This window comes from Equus asinus, chromosome 2, assembly GCF_041296235.1.
Source record: "Equus asinus isolate D_3611 breed Donkey chromosome 2, EquAss-T2T_v2, whole genome shotgun sequence".
NCBI classification, from domain to species: domain Eukaryota; kingdom Metazoa; phylum Chordata; class Mammalia; order Perissodactyla; family Equidae; genus Equus; species Equus asinus.
Window position 1 is genome coordinate 78,116,951 of NC_091791.1, and position 22,996 is coordinate 78,139,946.

At 37.5% G+C, this 22,996-nt stretch overlaps 1 protein-coding gene across 5 annotated transcripts in view; it reads right to left on the reverse strand.

The window, feature by feature from the left end:
- The window catches only part of ZNF25 (zinc finger protein 25), a 28,654-nt gene extending 10,411 nt beyond the window's left edge, over positions 1–18,243 (reverse strand). The window contains exons 1-4 of one of the 5 annotated variants that reach the window (XM_070492096.1): positions 18,064–18,203; positions 16,168–16,273; positions 15,945–16,060; positions 14,468–14,544 (exon numbers count right to left, since the gene is read on the reverse strand). Coding sequence is in view for 4 of the 5 variants with exons in the window: in XM_070492086.1 (XP_070348187.1) it covers positions 18,064–18,210 (147 nt within the window). In the remaining variant the exon portion in view is untranslated. Of the gene's footprint in view, positions 1–14,467; positions 14,545–15,944; positions 16,061–16,167; positions 16,274–17,616; positions 17,735–18,063 lie in introns of those variants that run through there. The other 4 variants (XM_014841471.3, XM_070492093.1, XM_044758434.2 and 1 more) reach the window with 4 other exon arrangements.
- Between the last annotated feature and the right edge of the window lie 4,753 nt (positions 18,244–22,996).

Here is a 22,996-nt window from a genome sequence, read left to right on the forward strand (position 1 = left end):
GAAATTAATCAAAGCTTATAGGATTCCTTGCTTTTTTCTTTTTAACAAAGAGCATCCAGCAGCAAAAGAATCCTCAGCAAAAGCTAATATAAAACTAATATAGGGGTGGGGCCAGCTCAGTGGCACAGCAGTTAAGTTTGCATGTTCCGCTTTGGCGGCCCAGGGTTTGCTGGTTCGGATCCTGGGTGCGGACATGGCACCGCTTGGCAAGCCATGCTGTGGCAGGCTTCCCACATATAAAGTAGAGGAAGATGGGCATGCAGGTTAGCTCAGGGCCAGTGTTCCTCAGCAAAAAGAGGAGGATTGGCAGCAGCTGTTAGCTGAGGGCTAATCTTCCTCAAAAAAAAAATATATATATAGGGGCTCTGAATATGGGCACAATACAGCCAAAAAGAGAAACACAAAATTGTTACACACTCACATTTTATTCTTTTGTAATACACATGGATTTTCTATGTGTGTGTGAGGAAGATTGGCCCTGAACTAATATCTGTTGCCAATATTCCTCTTTCTGCTTGAGGAAGACTGTTGCTAAACTAACATCTGTGCCAGTCTCCCTCTATTTTTTATGTGGGATGCTGCTACAGCATGGCTTAATGAGCGATGTGTAGGTCCACGCCCAGGATCTGAACCTGCAAATCCCAGGCTGCTGAAGTGGAGTGTGCAAACTTAACCACTACACCACCAGGCTGGCTCCCCTATGGATTCTTTTAAAAACAACACTTCTGATGAAATACAGCCAGGTGCCACATAATGACATTCTGACCAATGATGGACCACATATAGGACAGCGGTCCCATAAGATCAGCACCATATACCCTAGGTGTGTGGTAGGCTACACCACTGAGGTTTGTGTAAGTACACTCTATGATGTTCACACAATGATAAAATCACCTAATGACACATTTCTCAGAACATATCCCTGTCATTAAGGGACACACGGCTATAGTTACAAGTACTGCTTCCTCATGGTATATCGTCTCACTTCAGCAATTAAAAGAATACCTAAGAGAATAAGAATGAAAGTGACATGTGACTTTTCATATGCAGAACCAAATGCTAAAAGACAAAGAAAGAATGCCCACAAAGTTCTAATGGAAGAAGTTTTGAACCTAAAATTCCATGCCCTGCCAAATTTTCATTCAAGGATAAGAAAAGAAAAATAAACATGTTTTCATAAACATAAAGATTTTAAAAACATACAAACTATGCACCTATTCTTCAAAGCAGTAGAATATACTTCACAGAAATCAAGAAAGAAAAGCACAAGGTAAACCAGAAATAACAGCTAACAGACTTAAGAGACTAATTAGAACTTATTTCTGGTATGGCCACAACAGGAAGCTGTGGAAGTTAAAATGGATTGCTTACAGAGACAGTGAAAAGGGAGACTATCCTGTATAGTAAATCATCACATTGCCCTTCCAAAATACTTATAAGTATGTTAACAAAGTGCTCACATCTTTTCATGGAATACTCACTGAGAGACCATTTTCTGGCCAGAAAATAAATCTTAAACTTAAAATAACTGAAGTCATACAAACTAAATTATCTGACCATAGGCAATTTGAACTATACATCAATCAGGGAAAGTTATCTGGAAAATTGCCAAATATTTGGATATAATAGTTAAGCACTTTGTTTAGTGATTAACAATCAAAGTTGGTTCTCTGAAAGATCAAGAAAATTGATAAAGCTATATGCAGAATGACCAGGAAAACAGGAAACAAAAGTTAACAATATTAGGAATGAAAATGGGGACAATTACCAAAAATCTTACAAACATTAAAAAGATAATAAGGGAATACTATGAACAATTTTATGCCTATCAATTTGACAACTCAGATGAAATGGACCAATTCCTTGAAAGAAACAAACTATCAAAACTCACTTGGGAAGAAATATCTAAGCTGAATAGTCCTACATCTATTAAATAAACTGAATTTGCAGTTAAAAACCTTTCAAGATAGTGATGTCATGAGAAATGGTGTAGTAGAGAGCTTCAAGAATTGGTCCCTCCACTGAGGCAACCATGAAGCTGGCAAAAACTGACAGAATCAACTTTTTCAGAACTCTAGAATCTAATCAAAAACTTGGTGCAACCAGTGAGGTACTTAAGAAAGAAGCTGCTAAATTTGAAGAAAGCATTGTGGGGATTTTGCTTACCCACCCAGCCTCCCCTTCTCAGTTCAGTGGTAATAAAGACAAAACCCACATTCCTAGTGCAGCTTGCTGTGCCAGGGCAGGACAACACAGGCCTTGTTCTCAAAAAACTGCTGTGTGTTTTGATCCGTCTGGTGGTTTCCTGAAGGACAAGTGCAGAGCGTTGCCTTTGTTTTGCCCCTCTAGGGCTGGAATGGCTTCCTGAGCAGGGCTCCATTAAAAGCATTTAAAGATGTATACTATCCATGGCATGTGAGGCAAGAGATCTCAGGCAAGCAACAGACAACTCCAAATGCCCAGGAAGGAGGAAGCTGAGTAGCAAGATACTAGGGAGAACAAGGACTTTGAAGCACTACAGAACATAAACCAGGGAATCCAGAGAGCAATGTGCATGCCCAGGGCTGTACACATGTACAGAAAACACATAAGAGGACACCTCTGGCTGAATTTAGGACTCTTTACAAGCAAGAGGTGAAGGCTAAGGCAGAAAGTGTAGGCAACCTGGCTAAGTATAGAAGAGGTGCCCCAGCTGAGAGTTAATCCACAAATACTGAATGAGTATTTTCCTTTTTGGTTAGAAGTCAAAGGAAATCTCTGTCAGATCACTGGCTGACCACTGAGATAAGAGAACAGAAATGGCAGTGACCACACATGACAAGGAACATAGTCCTTGAAAAATAGTTTGGAAAGTAAACAAACGAACAACAGCCTTCAGCAAGCAACAGCAGCAAACCCTGGGGAGGTGGATAATCTGATTTCCAGTGTAACCACATTATAATATTCAAAATATCCAGATTTTATCAAAAAATTAAAGGGCATCCAAATAAACAAATAAGTATGGCCCATTCACAGGAAAAAAGAAATTGACAGGAATCGTCCCTGAGATAGTCCAGACATTGGATTTACTAGACAAACAATTTAAATCAACTCTCAAGTATGCTCAAAGAGCTACAGGAAACCAGGACAAAGAACTAAAGGAAACCAGGAGAACAATGTTTGAACAAATGAAGACTATCAACAGAGACAAAGTCATAAAAAGGAACTAAAAAGAAATTATGGAGCTCAAAGGTACAGTAACTGGAATTCACCGCAAAGGATCAACAGCAGATTTGAGTAGGCAGAAGAATCTACAAAACTGAAGACAAGACAATTGAAATGATCTAGTCTGAGAAGCAGAAAGAAAAAAGAATGAAGAAAAGATGAAGAGAGCCTAATGGACCTGTAGGACACCATTAAGCATACTACCAGAAGCAAATTTGGAGTCTCAGAAGGAGAAGAGACAGGGAAAGAGAAAGCAATAATGTTTGAAGAAATAATGGCCAAAACTTTCCAAATTGGATGCTAGAATAAATCCATACATACAAAAAGCACAATGAACTCCAGGAAGGATAAACTCAGAGAGTTCTAAACCCAACATATTATAATCAAACTGTCAAAAGCCAGAGACAAAGAATCTTAAAACCAGCAAGATCCTCAATAAGATTAAAGCAGATCTCTCAATAAAAACCATGGAGGCCAGAAGGCAATATGATGACATATTAAAGTGCTGAAAGAAAAAAACTGTCAACCAAGAATTCTATATCCAGTAAGACTATCCTTCAACAACACAGGAGAAATTAAAAGACACTCCAAGATACACAAAAGGTGAGGGAGTTTGTCACTAGTAGAACTACCCTACAAGAAATGCTTTTAAAGGGAGTCCTTCAGCCTGAAATGAAAGGACGACAGTCAGTAATTAAAGGCCATATGAAGAGTACAGGTAAAGGTAACTACATAGGTAAACATAAAAGTCTATATTATTGTATTTGGGGGTTATAACCACTTTTATTTCCTATATGACTTAAAAGACAAATGCATAAAACAGTAACTATAAATCTATTTAATGGGCACACGACATAAGAAGATACAATTTGTACAAAACAACAACATAAGGAGGGGAGAAATGGATCTATATATCAGCAGTGTATGTATGCTACTGAAGCTAAGTTGGTAGCAATTCAAACTTAATTGTTATAAATTAGGGATAACTGTAATCTCCAGGGTAACCACTAAAAAATAATTTTAAAAAATACAGAAAAGGAAATGAGTAAATCAAAATGGTACGCTAGAAAAAAACAAAAAGAAGTCAATCTTGGAGGAATTAAGGGAAATAAAATAAGGCATATAGAAAATAAATGCTAAGCTGCAGAAGTAAGTCCTTCATTATCAGAAATCACTTTAAATATAAATGGATAAAGGCAGAGATTGGCAGGATGGATAATAAAAATATGACCTGAATATAAGACTTACTTTAGATCCAAAGACGCACAAAGCTTGAAAGTGAAGGATGGAAAACAATATTTCATTGAAATAGTAATGAAAAGAGAGCTAGGCTGACTATATTAATATCAAACAAAAGAGGCCTTAAGTAAAAAAATTGAAACAAGAGAAAAAGAAGGACATTATATATTGATAAAAGGAACAATTCATCAAGGAGATATAATATTTATAGACAAACTCAGCAAACAGAGCCCCAAAATATACAAAATAAAAAATGACAGAATTGAAAGGAGACATAGTTCTACAGTAATAGTTGAAGACTACAACAGCTTACTTTCAATAATGGATAGAACATCTAGATAGAAGATCAATAGGGAAATACAGGTCTTAACACCATAAACCAACTAGATCTAACCGACACACAGAACATGCCACCCAGCAATAGCAGAATACACTTTCTTCTCAAGTACACCTGGAACATTTCTCCAAGAACATATGTTATGCCACAAATCAAATCTTAATAAATTTAAAGACTGAAAACATCCAGTGTATCTTCTCCAACCAGAAAGGAATGAAGGTAGAACAGAATGAAAACTGGAAAATTCACAAAAAATGTGGAAATGATACACCCTCTTAACCAAGGGGTCAAAGAAAAACCACAAGAGAACTTATAAAACACTTAAACAATGAAAATGAAAAATAAAGTATACCAAAACTAATGGGATGCAATGAAGGCAGTGCTTAGAGGGAAATTTATACTAGTAACTAGCTACATTAAAAAAGAAGATAGATCTCAAATCTATAACCTAACCTTATACCTTAAGAAACTAGAAAAAGAAGAATAAACCAAACTTACAGCTAGCAAAGAGGAAATAATAAAAGTTTAGAGTGGAGATAAAACAGATAATAGAAAGACAATAGAGATCAACAAAAGCAAAAGCTAGTTCTTTGAAAAGATCCAAAAAATTGACAAACTTTTAGCTAGAATGACTAAGGAAAAAAGAGAGAAGACATAAATAATTAAAATCAGCAATGGAAGAGGGGAAATTGCTACTGACCTTCCAGAAATAAAAAGTTTATAGAAGAATTCTATGAATAATTGTACACTAGCAAATTAGATAATCTAGACAAAATGTAAAAATTCTTAGACACACACAAACTACCAAAAGTGACTAAAGAAGAAATAGAAAATCTGAACAGATCTATAATAAGAGATTGAATCATTAATAAAACACCTTCCAACAAAAAAAAAAGCAGAGGTGGGAACACTTTCTAACTCATTTTATGAGGCCAACATTACCATGATACAAAAGCCTGACCAAAATATCAAAGGATAAGAAAACTGCAGCCCACTATCTCTTATGAATATAAAAGTAAAAATCCTTAACAAATTACTAGCAAATCAAATCCAAAAAAATAAAAAATAGATTATACATGACCTGGTGTGATTTATCCCAGGAATGCAAGGGTGGTTTGACATACAAAAGTCAGTCAATTACATTATTAGAGCAAAGGAAAAAAAGTAGATGGCCATTTTAATTGATGCAGGAAAAGCATTGACAAAATTCAACACTCCTTCATGATAAAAACACTCAGTCAACTAGGAATAGAAGGAAACTTTCTCAACATGAGAAACGGCATTTTTAATCCCCTGCCTCCCCCAGCTAATAACATACTCAATAGTGAAAGACTGAAAACTTTCTCCCTATGACTAAGAACAAGACAAGTATGTCTGCTTTTGCCACTTCTATTTCACACTGTACTGGAAGTTCTAGCCAGAGAAATTACACAAGAAGAACATATAAAGGCATACGAATTGGAAGGGTAAAAATAAAACTATCTCTATGTGCAAGTGACGTGAATCTACATATAGAATATCCAAAAAAAATCCACAACAACATAAAACTAATAGAGCTAATAAAAAAAAGTCAGCAAGTTGCAGAATATAAGATCAACCCACAAAAATCAGTTGTGTTACTACATACCAACAATGAAAATTCGAAAAAGAAATTAAGACAATTCCATTTAGGGTAGCATCAAATAGAATAAAATACTTGGGAATAAAATTACTCAAGGAAGTGTGATATTTGTACACTGAAAACTGAAAAACACTGCTCAAAGAAATAAAGACCTAAATAAAAGAAATGACATTCTGTGTTCATAGACTGTAAGACTTACTATATAGCACAGGTGACAATACTACCAACGGAATCTACAGATTCATTGCAATCCCTATCAAAATCCCAATGGCTTTTGCACAGAAATAGAAAAGCCAATTCTCAAATTCATATGGAATTGCAAGGAGTCCCTAATAGCCAAAACGAAACTGGAAAAGAACAAAGCAGGAGAACTCGCACTTCCTGATTTCAAATTTTACTACAAAGCTACAGTAATCAAAACAGTGGTATTGGCATAAAGAGAGACATATTGTCCAATGGGATAGAATTGAGAATCTATAAATAAACCCATATATCTACGACCACCTGATTTTCAAAAAGGAAGCCAAGACCATTCAATGGGGAAAGAATAACTTCTTCAACAAATGACACTGAGACAACTGGATATCCAGATGCATAAGAATTACACTGGACCTCTACCTCACCCCATATACAAAAATTAATTCCAAAAACTCAGTGACCTAAAATAAGAGCTTAAACTATAAAACTAGGAAGAAAACATATGGGTAAGTCTCTCTACCTTAAATTTGACAATGAATTCTAGATATGACAGCAAAAGCACAAGCAACACAAGAAAAATAAATTGGACTTTATCAAAATGTAAAGCTTTTATGTGTCACAGGACACTACCAAAATAGGGACAAGACAACACACAGAATGGAATATAATATTTGCAAGTCATCTATCTGATAAAGGTGTACAATCCAGAATACATAAAATACACTTAAAATTCAATAACAAGAAAACAAACAAGCCAGTTAGCAAATGGGCAAAGAACTTGGATAGACATTTTTCCAAATAATATATACAAATGTAGAAAACCACATGAAAAGATGTTCAACATCATTAGTCTTTAGGGAAATGCAAATCAAAACCAGTGACACCACTTCATATTCACTATGAAGGTGTTTAAAAAAATGGAAAATAACAGGTGATAGGGAGGATGTGGAGAAATTGGAACCCTTGTACATTGCTGGTGGGAATGTAAAATGGTATGGCTGCTGTGGAAAATTTGGCATTTCCTCAAAAAGTTAAACATAGAATTACCATACAACCTAGCAATTCCACTTCTAGATATATACCCAAAAGAATAGAAAATAGGTACTCAAATATTTGTACGTGCAAGTTCACAGCAGCACTATTCACAATAGCTAAAAAGTGAAAACCACTCTGATATCCATCAATGGATGAATGGATAAACAAATTGTGGTATGTACATACAATGGAATATTATTTAGCCATAAAAATGAAGGAAGTATTGATACATGCTACAAGGTAGATAAACTTGGAAAATATTATGCTAAGTGAAAGAAGCTAGACAGAAAAAGTCACATACTATATGATTCCATTTATCTGAAATATCCAGAATAGGTAAATGAACAGAGACAGAGAGCAGATTGGGAATAGCCAGGGGCTGGAGGAGAGGGAATTGGAGTGACTGCTTAATGAGTGTGGGGTGTTTTTCTGGGATGGTGAAAATGTTTTGGAACTAGATATTGTGGTGGTTCCACAACACTGTGAAGGTACTAAAGGCCACCCAATTGTGCCCTTTGAAATGGTCAATATTATATGATGTGAATTTCACTTCAATTAAAACAACCGACCAAACAAAACCTTCTAACAAAGGGAACCAGACCCAGATGTTTTCACTGGTAAATTCTACCAAATATTGAAGGCAGAAACAATACCAATTATATGCAATCTCTTCCATAAAACAAAGAGGAGAGAACTATTCTCACTTCATTTCATGAGGTAAACATCATCCTAATACCAAACCTAACCAAAAACATTACCAGAAAAGAAAACTACAGTAGTGGCTGGCACCAGTATGTACCAGATCAGAAGTGCTAATTGTTAAAATTTTAGGAATTGGTTGACATCATGTTGTAGCTTGAAATTAGCCATGGTGGATGGACCTTGAAGGCATTCTGCTAAGTGAAATAAAACAGACAGAGAAAGACAAATAGCATATGATCTCACTTACATGTGGAATCTAAAAAAAAAAGAAAAACCAAGCTCACAGATACAGAGAATAGATTGGTGGCTGCCAGAGGCAGAGGGTAGGAGGTGGGCAAAATGGATGAAGGGAGTCAAAAGGCACAAACTTCCAGTTATAAAATAAATAAGTTATGGGGATGTAATGTACAGCATGGTGATTATAGTTAATAATACTGCATTGCACATTTGAAAGTTGCTAAGAGAGAAGATCCTTTTTTTTTCCTTTGAGGAAGATTAGCCCTGAGCTAACATCTACCTCCAATCCTCCTCTTTTTTTGCTGAGGAAGACTGGCCCTGAGCTAACCTGTGTGTCCATCTTCCTCTACTTTATGTGTGGGACACCTACCACAGCATGGCTTGACAAGCAGTGCGTAGGTCCTAACCTGGGATGCGAACCAGCAAACCCTGGGCATCCAAAGCGGAACATGCGAACTCAATCACTGTACCACCAGGCCAGCCCCAAGACAAGATCTTAAAAGTTTTCATCACACAAAAAAATAATTTTGTAACTATGTATGGTAACATAGAATTACCATATGATCCAGCAATTCCACTCCTAGTTATTTAGCTAAAATAATTCAAAGCAAGGACTCAAACAGGTATTTGTACGCCAATGTTCATAGCAGCATTATTCACAATAACCACAAGGTGCAAGCAACCCAAGTGTCTATTTGTGGATGAATGTATTAAAAAAAATGTGGTATATAGAAATAATGGAATATTATTCAGCCTTTAAAGGGAAAGAAGTCCTCTCACATGCTACAACATTGGATAAACCTTGAAGACATTATGCTGAGTGAAATAAGCCAGTTAAAAAGGACAAAAGGACAAGTACTGTATGATTCCACTTATATAAGGTACCTAGAGTAGTCAAATTCATAGAGACAGAAAGTAGAATGGTGGTTCTCAGTGAATGGGGGAAGGCAGAGTAGGGAGTTATTGTTTAATGGGTCGAGTTTCAGTTTTGTAAGATAAAAAAGTTCTGGAGATGGATAGCGGTGATGATTGCAGCACAATGTAAATGTACTTAATACCACTAAACTATACAATTAAAAATGGCTAAAATGGTAAATTTTTGTTACATATATTTTGCCACAATTAAAAAATAAATAAGAGCCAGCCCTGATGGCCTAGTGGTTGAAGTTCAGCGTACTCCGCTTCGGCGACCTGGGTTCAGTTCCTGGGTGTGAAACCACACCACTCGTGTGTCAGTAGCCATGCTGTGGCAGTGGCTCACATAGAAGAATTAGAAGGACTTACAACTAGAATATATAACTATATACAGGGGATTTGAAGAGGAGGAAAAAAAAAAGAGAGAGGAAGATTGGCAACAGACGTTAGCTTGAGGTGAATCTTTCCCAGCCAGCAATCAATCAATCAATCAGTCAGTCAATAAAAGCAAAAAACTCCCACAACACACTAAAAATAGCTGTACAAAAGTATCAAATATTAACATAGACACCAGAATTTGAAAGATCAAGATCCTAGAAAAAAAGTAAAATTCATTGGGATGAGACCTAACCTCTTCTTAGAATTTTCAGGGCATTTTAAAATTTAATAGCCATGGCAAACATGCAGAGCAGAAAGCAGCTTAGAGCTAGCAGCTCTAGAATAAGGATTAAAAACTAGTTCTGAATAGAATGCAGCCATGCAAAAGAAGCTGACCTCACCCTAACAATGAGAACAAGTCCCTAACCTAGAAAACTATAAATTTTCTAAAATCTTTCAGAAATCTGAGAATCCGAAGATGAACAAAGGAAAAACTTCAGAAGAGAAAAGAAAACCACAACTACTTTCATTCTGGGGGCAAGTGGGAAGAGAGGGAACCTCTCCAACTTTTAACACACTTTTAATGTTTGCTTGTGGGCTTGTGTGGTGATTAGAATCCCTAGGAACCCCAGTCACAAAGCAAGTCAACCCCAAATTGCCTTTTGATACCACCTGGTGACTGAGTGGGGGTTTCATATTCAAGAGGTCCCCAAACAGAAATCTGGTATCTGCGGGATTTTTTTTTCCTTCCAATCAAATGTCTCAAAGTGGTCAATTTATTATAAGTTGGGGGAGCAGCTGCCGGAACTAAATAGGAAGCTCCATAACAGCTATGGGTGCTCTGAAACACTAATACCCACCATTTTCTCCCCATAGGCCTTTACTGAGTGCGTGGCAACAACCCTCCAAAGGCTGGGAGCAGAGACGAGGACAGGAACAGAGAGACGTGTCAGGTGGTGAAAGCTCTGCAGGCAGGAACTCCTCAGTCACCAAAAAGAAAAGGTCGTGGCTAGGCTGTAAAGCCCATCAATGGAGCGCTGGTGGTACTCAGCTCCCAAGTCCTGCTGAAGGGAAAGCTTTGCTCTTGCCCTCAAATCATTTGAAGCCAGTGGTGAACTGAATGTAACTACAGCCCACGGTCAGCTCAACTACATATCAGACTGACGCAGCAACCAGACAGAGGAAGGGATGTGGCTTTTTCTGGAGGTATAATTTACTTCAACCTTGACTGTACTTTTACACATAGTGTCCAGCACATAGTAAAGTATTATGAGTCATCCAAAGAAGTAGAAAATTTTTATTTATGTTGAAGAAAGAAGCCTATTGAAGCAGACCCACAGATTACCTAGATGAGACTAGCAGATAAGGACTTTACAGTCATAATAAAAATATTAAATGACCTAGTGAAAAAATAAACAATATAAATGAAATGGTGGGGAATCTTAGCAGAGAAAGAAAAACAAGAAGAAAAAAACCCAGGAATTTTTAGAATTAAAAGATACAATATCAGAAGTGAATTTTGTGGGCTTATGAATGAATAGAATTGACAGAGGAAGGAAACCATGAACTTGCAAAACGTCAGTTCAATAGAAATATCCAAACAAAAGGACAAAAATAAAACCCCAAATCTAAATAAAGCCTATGAGACATTTGGGACAATATGTACATAAGTCCAACATTTGTGTAATTGGAATTTTAGAAAGAAAAAAGAAAATGGGGCATAGAAAATATTTGAAGAGTTCGTGTACAAGAATTTTCCAAAATAATAAAAGGCAACAACCCACAAATCTTTATCATCTTGCAATTAGGCAAGAAAAAAAATTAGAAGGACTCCAATTTGAAAAGGAAGAAGTGAAACTTTCGATATTTGCAAATGACATGATTCTATATATAGAAGACCCTAAAGAATCCACCATAAAACTATTAGAAATAATCAACTATAGCAAAGTTTCAGTGTACAAAATCAATTTAAAAAAATCAGTTGCATTCCTATACACTAACAATGAACTAGCAGAAAGAGAAATCAAGAATACAATCCCATTTACAATCACAACAAAAAGAATAAAATACCTAGGAATAAACTTAACCAAAGAGGTGAAAGACCTGTACATTGAAAACTATAAGACATTATTGAAAGAAATTAACATAAAGAAATGGAAAGATATTCCAAGTTCATGGGTCGGAAGAATAAACATAGTTAAAATGTCCATACTAGCCAAAGCAATCTACCGATTGAATGCAATCCCAATCAGAATACCAGTAACATTCTTCACAGAAATAGAACAAAGAATCCAAAAGTTTATACAGAACAATAAAAGACCCCAAACAGCCAAAGGAGTCCTAAGGAAAAAGAACAAAGCTGGAGGCATCACAATCCCTGACTTCAAAACATACTACAAAGCTATAGTAATCAAAACAGCATGGTACGGGCACCAAAACAGACAAACAGATCAAAGGATCAGAATTGAAAGCCCAGAAATAAAACCACACATCTACGGATAGTTAACCTTTGACAAAGGAGCCAAGAACATACAATGGAGAAAGGAGAGTCTTTTCCATAAATAGCGTTGGGAAAACAGGACAGCCACATGTAAAGAATGAAAGTAGACCATTATCTTGCACCATACACAAAAATTAACTCAAAATGGATTAAAGATTTGAATGTAAGACCTGAACCCATAAAACTCCTGGAAGAAAATAAAGGCAGTACACTCTTTGACATTGTTCTTAGCAGCATCTTTTCAAAAACCATGTCTACTCAGGCAAGGGAAACAAAAGAAAAAGTTAACAAATGGGACTACATCAGACTAAAAAGCTTCTGCAAAGCAAAGGAAACCATGAACAAAATGGAAAGACAACCCAACAACTGGGAGAAAATATTTGCAAATCATTTATCAGACAAGGAGCTTGATCTCCAAAATATATCAAGAACTCATAGAACTCAACAAAAACAAACAAACAACCCGATCAGAAAATGGGCAGAGGAAATGAACAGACATTTTTCCAAGGAAGATATACAGATGGCCAACAGACACATGAAAAGATGCTCAACATGACTAATTATTAGGGAAATGCAAATCAAAACTACGATGAGATATATCACCTTACACGGGTCAGAGTGGCTATAATTACCAAGACAGAAAACAACAAATGTTGGAGAGGATGTGAAGGAAAGGGAACACTCATACACTTCTGGTGGGAATGCAAACTGGTGCAGCCACTATGGAGAACAGTATGGAGATTTCTCGAAAAATTAAAAATAGAAATACCATACAATCCACCTATCCCACTACTGGGTATTTATCCAAAGAACTTGAAATCAATGATGCAAAGAGATTTATGCACCCTATGTTCATTGCAGGACAATTCACAATAGCCAGGATATGGACACAACCCAAGAGACCTTCTACAGATGAATGGATAAAGATGATATGGTATATATACAATGGAATACTACTCAGGCATAAAAAAAAAATTGTCCCATTTACAACAACATGGACGGACCTGGAGGGTGTGATGTTAAGCAAAATAAGCCAGACAGAGAAAGACAAATACTGCATGATTTCACTCATATGTGGAAGATAACAAATACATGGATACAGAGAACAGATTAGTGGTTACCAGAGGGGAAGGGGTTAGGGGGTGGGCAAAAGGGACTAAGGGGCACATAAGTATGGTGATGGGTAAAAATTAGACTACTGGGGGTGAGCAAAAGGAAGTGTATTCAGGAATTGATAATAATGTACACCCTAAATTACACAATGTTATAAACCATTATAATCCCAATAAAATTACTTTTAAAAAAAGATAAATATGAGAAAATGTCTCATAAAAGAAAACAAAAAGACATAGAAAGTCAGAGAAAGAAGAGAAGAAAGTTAGACGATTAGCTTGGAACATTCAATATCTGACTAACAAGAATTTCAAAATAAAAATAGGTAAAAGGAGGTGAAGAAATTATAAAAAGGGTTATAATAGAACATTTCCCAGAAATTAAGGAAATGAGTTTCCAGAGTGCAAGAACTCACCAAATGCCAAGTACAATATAGAAAACAAGAACTGTACATCAATAAGGCACATGATTTTAAATGCTAGAATAACAGGGATTAACAGAAAAACACTAACAACGCCCAGAGGCAAAAAAAAAAAAAAGTTTGCTCACAAAGAATCAGGAATCAATTTACAATCAGACTTCCCAGCAGCAACAGTGAAAGCTGGAGCAATGCCCACAACATTTTGATTACAGATTATTTCTATTTAGGAATTCTGCATTCAGCCAAACTAATATTCAAGAATAGAGAAGAAGAAGATTTTCAGGCATGAAAGAATTCTAAGATGTATTTCCAGAAAGCTACTCCAGGATGTGCTTCACTAACACAAGCAAATAAACCTACAAAATGGAAGACTTAGGATCCAGGAAAGAGGGAATTCAACACAGAGGAGAGAAAGGAGAATTCCTTTATGAACAGAAGAAACTGTGACAGGACAGCCATGCAGCTGGTCTAAAGAACAATGAGTACAGACTCAATCAGGGTAACAGGAGATGCTAGGACAGATGTCTCATGAGGGAGGGAGGGGAGATGGAACTGATAGATTACCACCTGTGTTTGACATATTGAGAAGCATCTCTAGCTCCGCGGGAGCGTTGGGGAAGAATGAGCAATTGGTTCACAGAAAACTAAGCAAACATAAAGAAAAGACAATTATTAACCAGAGAAAAAGAAGTACAATAAAGTAAATGGAATTATTGTGTACTATATGCCTCAACTGTGAACAATTTTAGTAGTCATAATAATGTTTAACACAGGATATTCATTTAACCAAAAGTTATGATACAACTATATTGGAAAGATGAGGAGAGGAACAGCACGGGTGTATGTAAGAGTCTTAAATCCTGATCTTCCATTGTAGGAAGTCAATAGAGAATGTATAAAATAGATAAATAAGAAATGACACTATAAACATTTTGTATCTAATTATGTAGGTAAATAGAAAAATAGCTAAAACAGTTGAAAGTAGTTTTCTCTGAGGAGTGGTCCTTGGGGGAAGGGAGGAGTGGAACGGTAGCTATATTTTTTTACAAGCTTTTTAGTACTAATTGTGCTTTTTAAAATTAAGTATGTCTATTCATTTGGTAAAAATAAAGGCAAGTCAACAAAAACAAAAAAATTACTCAAATGTTGAAATTATTTTATTATATAATATTTAAAAATGTAAATAAATATAATATTAAAAATGTATCACCTTTGTTAGTATCCCCACCAATCTCATCAGAAAACTCTTTAAGTATTAGAAGTTGTCAACTTCACAGTGGAGAATACAAGTTTTCCAAAATTCTAATTTTTACTTGAAAGCTCAACTTTTAACATTGGTAACAAACATTGACAGTTTTTTTCCCTGAAGTGACAGGCTCATGTCACCCATTTTTGAAAACCTGTTTGTTAAATTCCCATCTGAATAATCATAATTCATCTGCCAGTTGCTCCTTCAAGTGAAAATGAAAAAAGTGGCTGGGTGAGCTCACGAATCAAACAATCGCACAAGTGCTTTTCCTCAAGACAGCCAACCATCAAACTTCAGTATGCAGCAAAGGTACTGTGAACTTCCCATTTCGCCATACTGAATATTAAAAAGATGTGTATTCAAAGGTCAAGATTTAATAACATTAATAATTTTTACTGCTTCATCAAGGATATCCTTAAGTAAAGGCAGCAGTTTTTCACTGAGTACATTGCAGAGGAATAACGTCATTGGTGTCACTGCCTTGATTCATGCCAAACAGGCAGCAATCTATTCACCATTGCTTTTACACCATCAGTGCAAATGTCAACAGTGTCAAAAGCAACAGGCATCCTAGTATTACGTTCCGACCTCAAAGACCCCTTGTAAAGGTCCTGGGGCTCCCAGCGGTCTGCAGACTACACTTTGCAACTGCTGTGCTATTCAAACAGTGTTTTCCCTGAAGGTGATTTTTAACTATTTCCACTTTTCTAATTTAATATATGGGCTCTCTTTCCTAAACCTCACTGAAAATACGCACACACAGTGAAACAAAGTAAGGCTAAATAAATGACTTACCCGGAATTTGTTCATTTTCTGCTGCTCTTGAAAAATGACAGACACTATGAAGCCAGAAGAGGGAAAGATGGAAGACAGAAGGCCTAAGAGAACTTAGCTTGCAGCTCAGGAATCACCTGTGAGAAATTTCCATACCACATGTTAGGAAAAGATAAACCTCTGGGGAAATGTCCCTTTGAGCCATGAGAAGGAATAGGAAGGACCATGATAAAGGAGTACCCACCTGTCCATTGGTGACTCGGATATAATCTTGATGAACCTGGGACATTTTTGAGTGAATATAAACATTTCCTTCCTATTGGCTGTTTTGAAAATTATGTGTCCGCTTACTAAATAACACAAAAGAATTGAAAACTTAAACATCCAATAATAGCAGATTAGTTAAGCAAGGTATGTAATACATATCCAAAATATGGAACCCTATGCTGACATTACAAATGATGTTGACGAGAAATATTTATTGATATGGAAAGTGTTTGTTACATGTCACAACAATTTTTCCTGTTAATATTATAAACCCCACAAGGGTAGGAAGTCTTCAAAGCTTTCAAAAATAAGATATTTCTTCTCACTAAATTGCAGTTTCTCAAAAATCACTTCTGCAAGAACCTTGTTTTGACTTACATATGGTCTAGTGGACCTGGAGACTTTGGTTCTATGCTAGCCTCTGCTATTAACAAACCCAGGGACTGCCTTCCTTTCAAAGCTATTATCTTCAACATGAGGAGGAATTAGATAATTTTGAAGAACGCTTCATGTACCATGCTGATTCTATAAGTCTTCACCCAGCACCACAAATCCAGACAGTACCCTGGAATTCACTGTCCCCTTCACCCTTGGGCTGGGCTAGGGTAAAATTTAATTAGGCTTTAATGAATTCTGACACGGCCAACTAATCTGTTGGCAGTGACACAAATCTGACTTCTGAAATAACAATTTGGCACCACAGTCCCAAGAAGGGATTTCGTGTAGGTAGCAAAAGGTAACCAGGTGCCATATGCTGCAGAAACCGCTTCCAGCTGGCCTGGTGCTTACAAAATGCCTAATTAATGAGCCCAGATACAGCAGCCAACCAGAGGCGTTATGATAGCACTTTCATAACATGGAGCATGGATAAAATTGCAGTTTTCCTCTTTTAAAAAAGTCTGTCCCATTTCCTCTCTCTAAAAACTAGCCTCTGGTGGGAATAAGATTCCTAGCTTCTCCAGTAAAACTTAAAATTCAGGGCTCAACTTAAGGTTTCAATTTACATGTATAACAGTCCTCTGAGAATAGAGGTCCGAGACAGGAGGAAGGGCCTCAATTAACTTTTTGACATAAGAGTTCCGAGGAAGCCTCAAGAATTTTTGGAAACAGACCACTACCTGGTAAGATTAGGTCGACCACACTCCACAGTTACGTCCCAGTGGTGCTCGGGGACAGTTATTGTACTAAATACCACCCAAGACTGTTGATTTTAGTGTGGCAAACAGCATGAACTACGGAGTAAAACAAGTGAGAATTTAAATTCCCCCTGCTAATGCTGAGTTTCTCTCCCTGCACCCTTCGCACTCGCATTTATTAAAATGGAGGTGATTAAAACCGGTTCAAAGGATGGTTATGATGCTTCAGATGATTAAATGAGCCAATAATGAAAAGAACAGCATGCCTCCGCATAATAAAAGCAGCTCACCTTTATTGAGTCCTTGTCACACTGCCCTATTTAATACAGAAAACGACCCCAAAGGTTACTACTTCACAGACGAGCATCTTGAACCGCACCGAGAACCCTGCCCATTTACCAGCCGGCGCTGGACTTGCGCGCCGGCCCCTCGCCGTGACCGCGCCAGCGCGGCGGGTTCCGCGTCCACGTCACAAAAGCCGTTGCCTCCGCGCCCGTCCCCGCTACCCCCGGAGTCCTGGGCAGGTCGAGGCCACGGCTTCTGGGGAGGCCCGGGAATGGGGACCACCGGCCTCCCGCCAGGCCCCCTGCCTGGCCCCCTCCTCAGTCCTCCTTGGAGGCCAGTCTGGCGCTCAGAGGGGGGCGGCGGCCTCCAAGGTTCTGGGACTCGGCGCAGCCTCCGAGCCCAGGCTTCCCCCCGCCCCCGGCCTCGCGCCCGCAGAGCGGCCTTTGACACACCTGCAGGGGCTCCGCCGCCGCCCCGGCCAGCGCAGATTCCAGGCCCCGCCCTCTGCAGCCCCGCGCCGACCTGGAGGCTCCAGAGTTCTCTCCCCCCTGGGGCGAGACAGACAATGGCGCCCGCTGAAAAGAAAGGGAATGGCTCATGCGCAGAAGGCGCCCCGCGCCCTGCTCTGGAACTACGCTTCCCAGGAGCCTCGGCTGCGACTCCATTTTGGATGACGTCATGAGGTTCGGCCTCCTCTCGCGGTCTGAGCGTTTGCTTCTGGGATTCGCTGGAGGCCTGGACCGTTTTTTTCTTCCCAGGGGTCGCTGATTGGAACTGGCAACCCGCGATCTGGGGGCTTGAAAACAGGAAACTACGTGGAGGTGGCGGGATGAATATTGATAGTAATTTAAAGAAAGTACTTGCAGTAAGTACAGTAGTACATTTCAAAGAATAATACCCTGTTAACAGCTGACTTTGTCTTAGGAATGCTAGCTTTCAAAATTATGCAAATAATACATGAAACATGTAATAAAGAGAAAATATGTGTAAGCTAAAACAGAAGACGAGTGACACACATACCACTTCCCAAAAGAAAAAAAGACGCTTAATTTAGCTGCACACTCTTCTGAGGTGTTTACTCAAATTTTATGCTAATGATGTAAAATATTTTGACTGTCATTTAGCTTAGGAATATATACTGAGTATATGCTGATTTCCTGGCCAGTAACTTTATAACATCAATTTACTCTTGTGCCAACAATAGAAATAAGTTTCCATTCAAATTAATTACAAAAATGTTAAATTTTCATGATAAAATTAATTTTAAAACATGTAGAATGCATACAGAGAAAATATATACATATTTGAATGTGTGTGTATATGTATATACATATATGTATGTGCACACACATATATAGCCAAATACCAGTTTTCTGGATGGGAGGTGTTGGGTAAATAATTAAAAGTAAAGTCTCCTGACAACCCAGAAAATCCTCTGCACAAATGGAGAAAAGAAGAAATGATTTTGTTCTTGAATAAGCATTAAACCAGACTACAATGCACATCCCAGGCAATCTGATAATTGTCGATGTCCCAATCCAATGTACACATCAAGATAGATGTGGAGAGGGCTGATGGCCACTCTGAGTTTATTATAACCAGCGTTTCAATACGTACATAGCTTACAGCTGTTAAACATACACAGGTGTTCTGGATGAAGTAATTAGCGAATGCCAGGAATTCTTAGTGATTTCTCAAGGAGCCCTCCCTTGGCCTCTGTTTTGATATTATCCTGTTATTGCTGTGCTCGTATATTTTTATCTCGGAGGAGGCTAGGTCTCCTAGGCAACAGCCCCTCCTGCTCCTGATATTGATGTCGTGTCTCCATCTGTGCCCCCCCGGGCGACCGTGCCTGTCTTAGGTTGCCTCCCCCTGGAGGTCTTACCCATCATTGGCTGACTGGCCTTCTCACCTCTGGGTCAAAGTTTGTTGGCAAGCCTTTTCCAGTGATTATTAACTCTTCCTGTGTCAGGGGCGGCTACAATAATAAATTTGCAAAGACAGAAATATCACATACTTTTATTTAGCCAGGCAGGTACAACCCATTCTATGTTTTCAAGATAAAAAGATAACTTGTCCTCAAGTAAGGGGACTTGACAAACCATTTGCTACACATAGTTCATCCTAAAATCACCTAGTAATTGGGGTGGCCATCTGTGTTAATTGCTCTTATCCAGATGAAAAGAAGCTTTTTCTTGTATCTCTTTGACAAGCAAGTAAGTTACAGCTTCTAGCTAATAGCCATGGAGTTTACCACACACAGAGAGATGGGGCCCTATCTTCCTTGACGTTAACATTTCAAAAACATGGCTCCAAAGTCTTTAAGAAAGATGCTCCTGGGGTGTAAAACTAACAAGAGGCTTTTTTACTTTTCTGAAAGATTTACATACATCTCAAAGGGACAGAGAAAAGATAACTATAAGTTTTCTTAAGAAAATACTCTAAGAAAAGAGGGGAGGAAAAGTCTTCTCCTATTTGTACCAGGGAAAATTCCATTTTTTTATGTTTGTACTTACTCTTACAGAAGACTCTATGAAACTTAACACAGTTTCAGCCAAAACCACAATAAAAGTTTTTGATGGAGAGTTTGGTTTTGTTTTACTTGACAAATAATTTTTAGCTTCATCAAGAAATATACATATAGGGGCCAGCCCCATGGCCAAGTGGTTAAGTTTGCCTGCTCTGCTTCTGCAGCCCAGGGTTTCGCTGGTTCGGATCCTGGGCACTGACATGGCACCACTCGTCAGGCCACGCTGGGGTGGCATCCCACATGCCACAACTAGGAGGGCCCACAACTAAAATATACAACTATGTACTGGGAGGACTTGGAGAGAAAAAGCAGGAAAAAAAAAAGGAAGACTGGCAACAGCTGTTAGCTCAGATGCCAATCTTAAAAAAAAGAAAAAGAAGTATATATATAACCATAACCTTGGAGAATAGCAAGGAATGTTTTTGGAAATGCATATTATTATCAACATAATTTAAAAGTTTGATGCTGACTCTTGATAAATAAATGACAAGCAATAGGATATTGGAGTATATGAGGAAGCCATTTGACATAAAACTAATTTGGCCTGAAATTCTTTCTCCAAAAGGGCCTAGTGGTCATTGAGCATGCATTGTATATCTGCTTTAAGTATTTAACTATGCCCCAAAGCCAAGAACAATGCCCTTAAAGATAAGGATGTAACATTCCCCCCCCCCCCTTCCCTCCTCTCCCTGTCCCCATGGGCATTTCGTTAAGGATAAGCATCTCTCCCTAGGCTAGGGATTTATTGCTGACCTGTTACACTCACCTTGTGACCACCCACCTTGAGACTACCGACATGCAGTGTTCAGTGAATTGCTGTGCCAGCAAAGCAATCTTGCGACTATTGTAAAAGGGGCCTTCCAATTATATGTGGTACATGCTCTTTGACGGTATATAACTGCTCTGTACACCCCCACTTTTTTGGAGTGCTCCATTCCTTTGTGGAAGTACTTTCCTGGGCTATATGGTCCTCAGAGTCAGGTCAGAATAAACTCACCCCAATTTTGATTTATAGATTGATTATGAATTATTTGCACTGACATTTCAAAAAAGAACAGAAACAGATCCAAATATACATAAGAATTTAGTATATGTTAAAATTGTAATTTCAAACAATGGAGATAGTTTGGAGTATTTAGGAAATTATGTTAAGCAAATTAACTTAGATTAGATAATTATCTCACACATTATAATGATTAAATGGTACATGAATTCAGTATGTAAATTTAAGAAGTAAACCATCAATTACAACATAAATAAAAGATTTTAAAGAACTTGAATTGACAGCATGAAACAAACAGCAAAAAACATCAAGGATATAAACCAAAAAAATTTTAATATGAAATATGTAAAAGTTCAATTTCAAAAGAATACAAAGTTAAAAGACAAACGGAGAAAATGTGTTTAACAATTATGAGACAGATTTCACACTCTTGATAAACTGTTCAACAAATCAATTGAAAGATGAACATCCAACATGCAGCAAAAATAGAACATGAATATCCTATTGCAGCTTTTCATCCAATCTAGCATGCTGTGGATTGCCAGATGTCTCAATATTTTATTCACTTCTGCACAGAAAATATATGGTCGGTTAAACTATGACATGCCATTTACTTTAAGATGCATTACAAGATGCGATTTCAGAGGTGTTAAAATATGAAAAAAATACATGTCTTAGAAATATTGAAATTCAGTTATAAAAATGAAAGTGCACTTAATCACTAAGTATATGAAAAATAGGTAACATCCCAGCAATCAAAGAAATGCGAAAACAAACATGAAATGCTATTTTGTCTCTTTCAAATGTACTGCCTAAGCTAAAACAGATAGAATTTTGCCCAATTTTATTTTCTTCACACCACTTTTCCCATGATTTCAACTTGAGTGGTCCTAGGAAATGATGGTAGGATAAGATTGTAGAATGATGCTATTCATGTGACCATTTTATTGTCAGGAATTTTTGGTGTCTCTTCAGAGCGTTTGAGTCAGACTGCATTTCTCCAGCTTCTAGATCCTCTTTGACTATATTTTCTGCCTGTCTGGTGAGATTGGCTCAAGTTTACTGAAAGTCCAGCATCAGTTTCTAGAAATCAGTAAGTTCCTAGAGAAATGGCAGTTTGGGGCATTGGTGAAGGCTTCAGATAAAGTGAATATTTACTTTGGGCTCAGGTACCAGTTGCACACCACAGGAATAAAACTGCTCTTCTGAAATAGGAGGACCGCCTAGGAGAACATTACCCCAATCTGAGAACTTTCACCAGAGATTCAAGAAAGAAGACACAGAGAGAAAGAGATCCCAGAGTTGTTATGTCTGAAAGGGTTCTTTTTTTTCACTTAAAAAATTTTTATTGAAGAATAAAAAATTATAGAAAAATGTTCATAGCATAACTGTACAGATAAATGAACTTTTAAAAAAGTGAACACAATCATATAAACACCAGAAGTTGAAATAAAACATTAACAATACTTGAAGTCTCCTTTAATGACCCATTCTCTATCACTCCCCTCTTCAAAAGTATCCCCATGCTCACTCTAACACCAAAGATAAGTTTGCCATTTATTACTGTATCCATTTATTTAGAAATAATTTATCCATTTACTTAGAAATAATATTTAACTTATACAAAGAAAGGTGCAAAAATAGGACAAAGAACTCTCATGTATCCTACACTCAGATCCCTTGATCATTAATGTTTTGCCACATTTGCCTCATCATTTTCTCTTTATTTATGTATGCTATGCATTTATATTTCTTAATCATTTGAGAGTAAGTTATAGGCATCACTCCCTTTTACTCCTAAATTCTTAACTGTATATTTCCTGTGAGCAAAGACACATTTCTTACATACTCA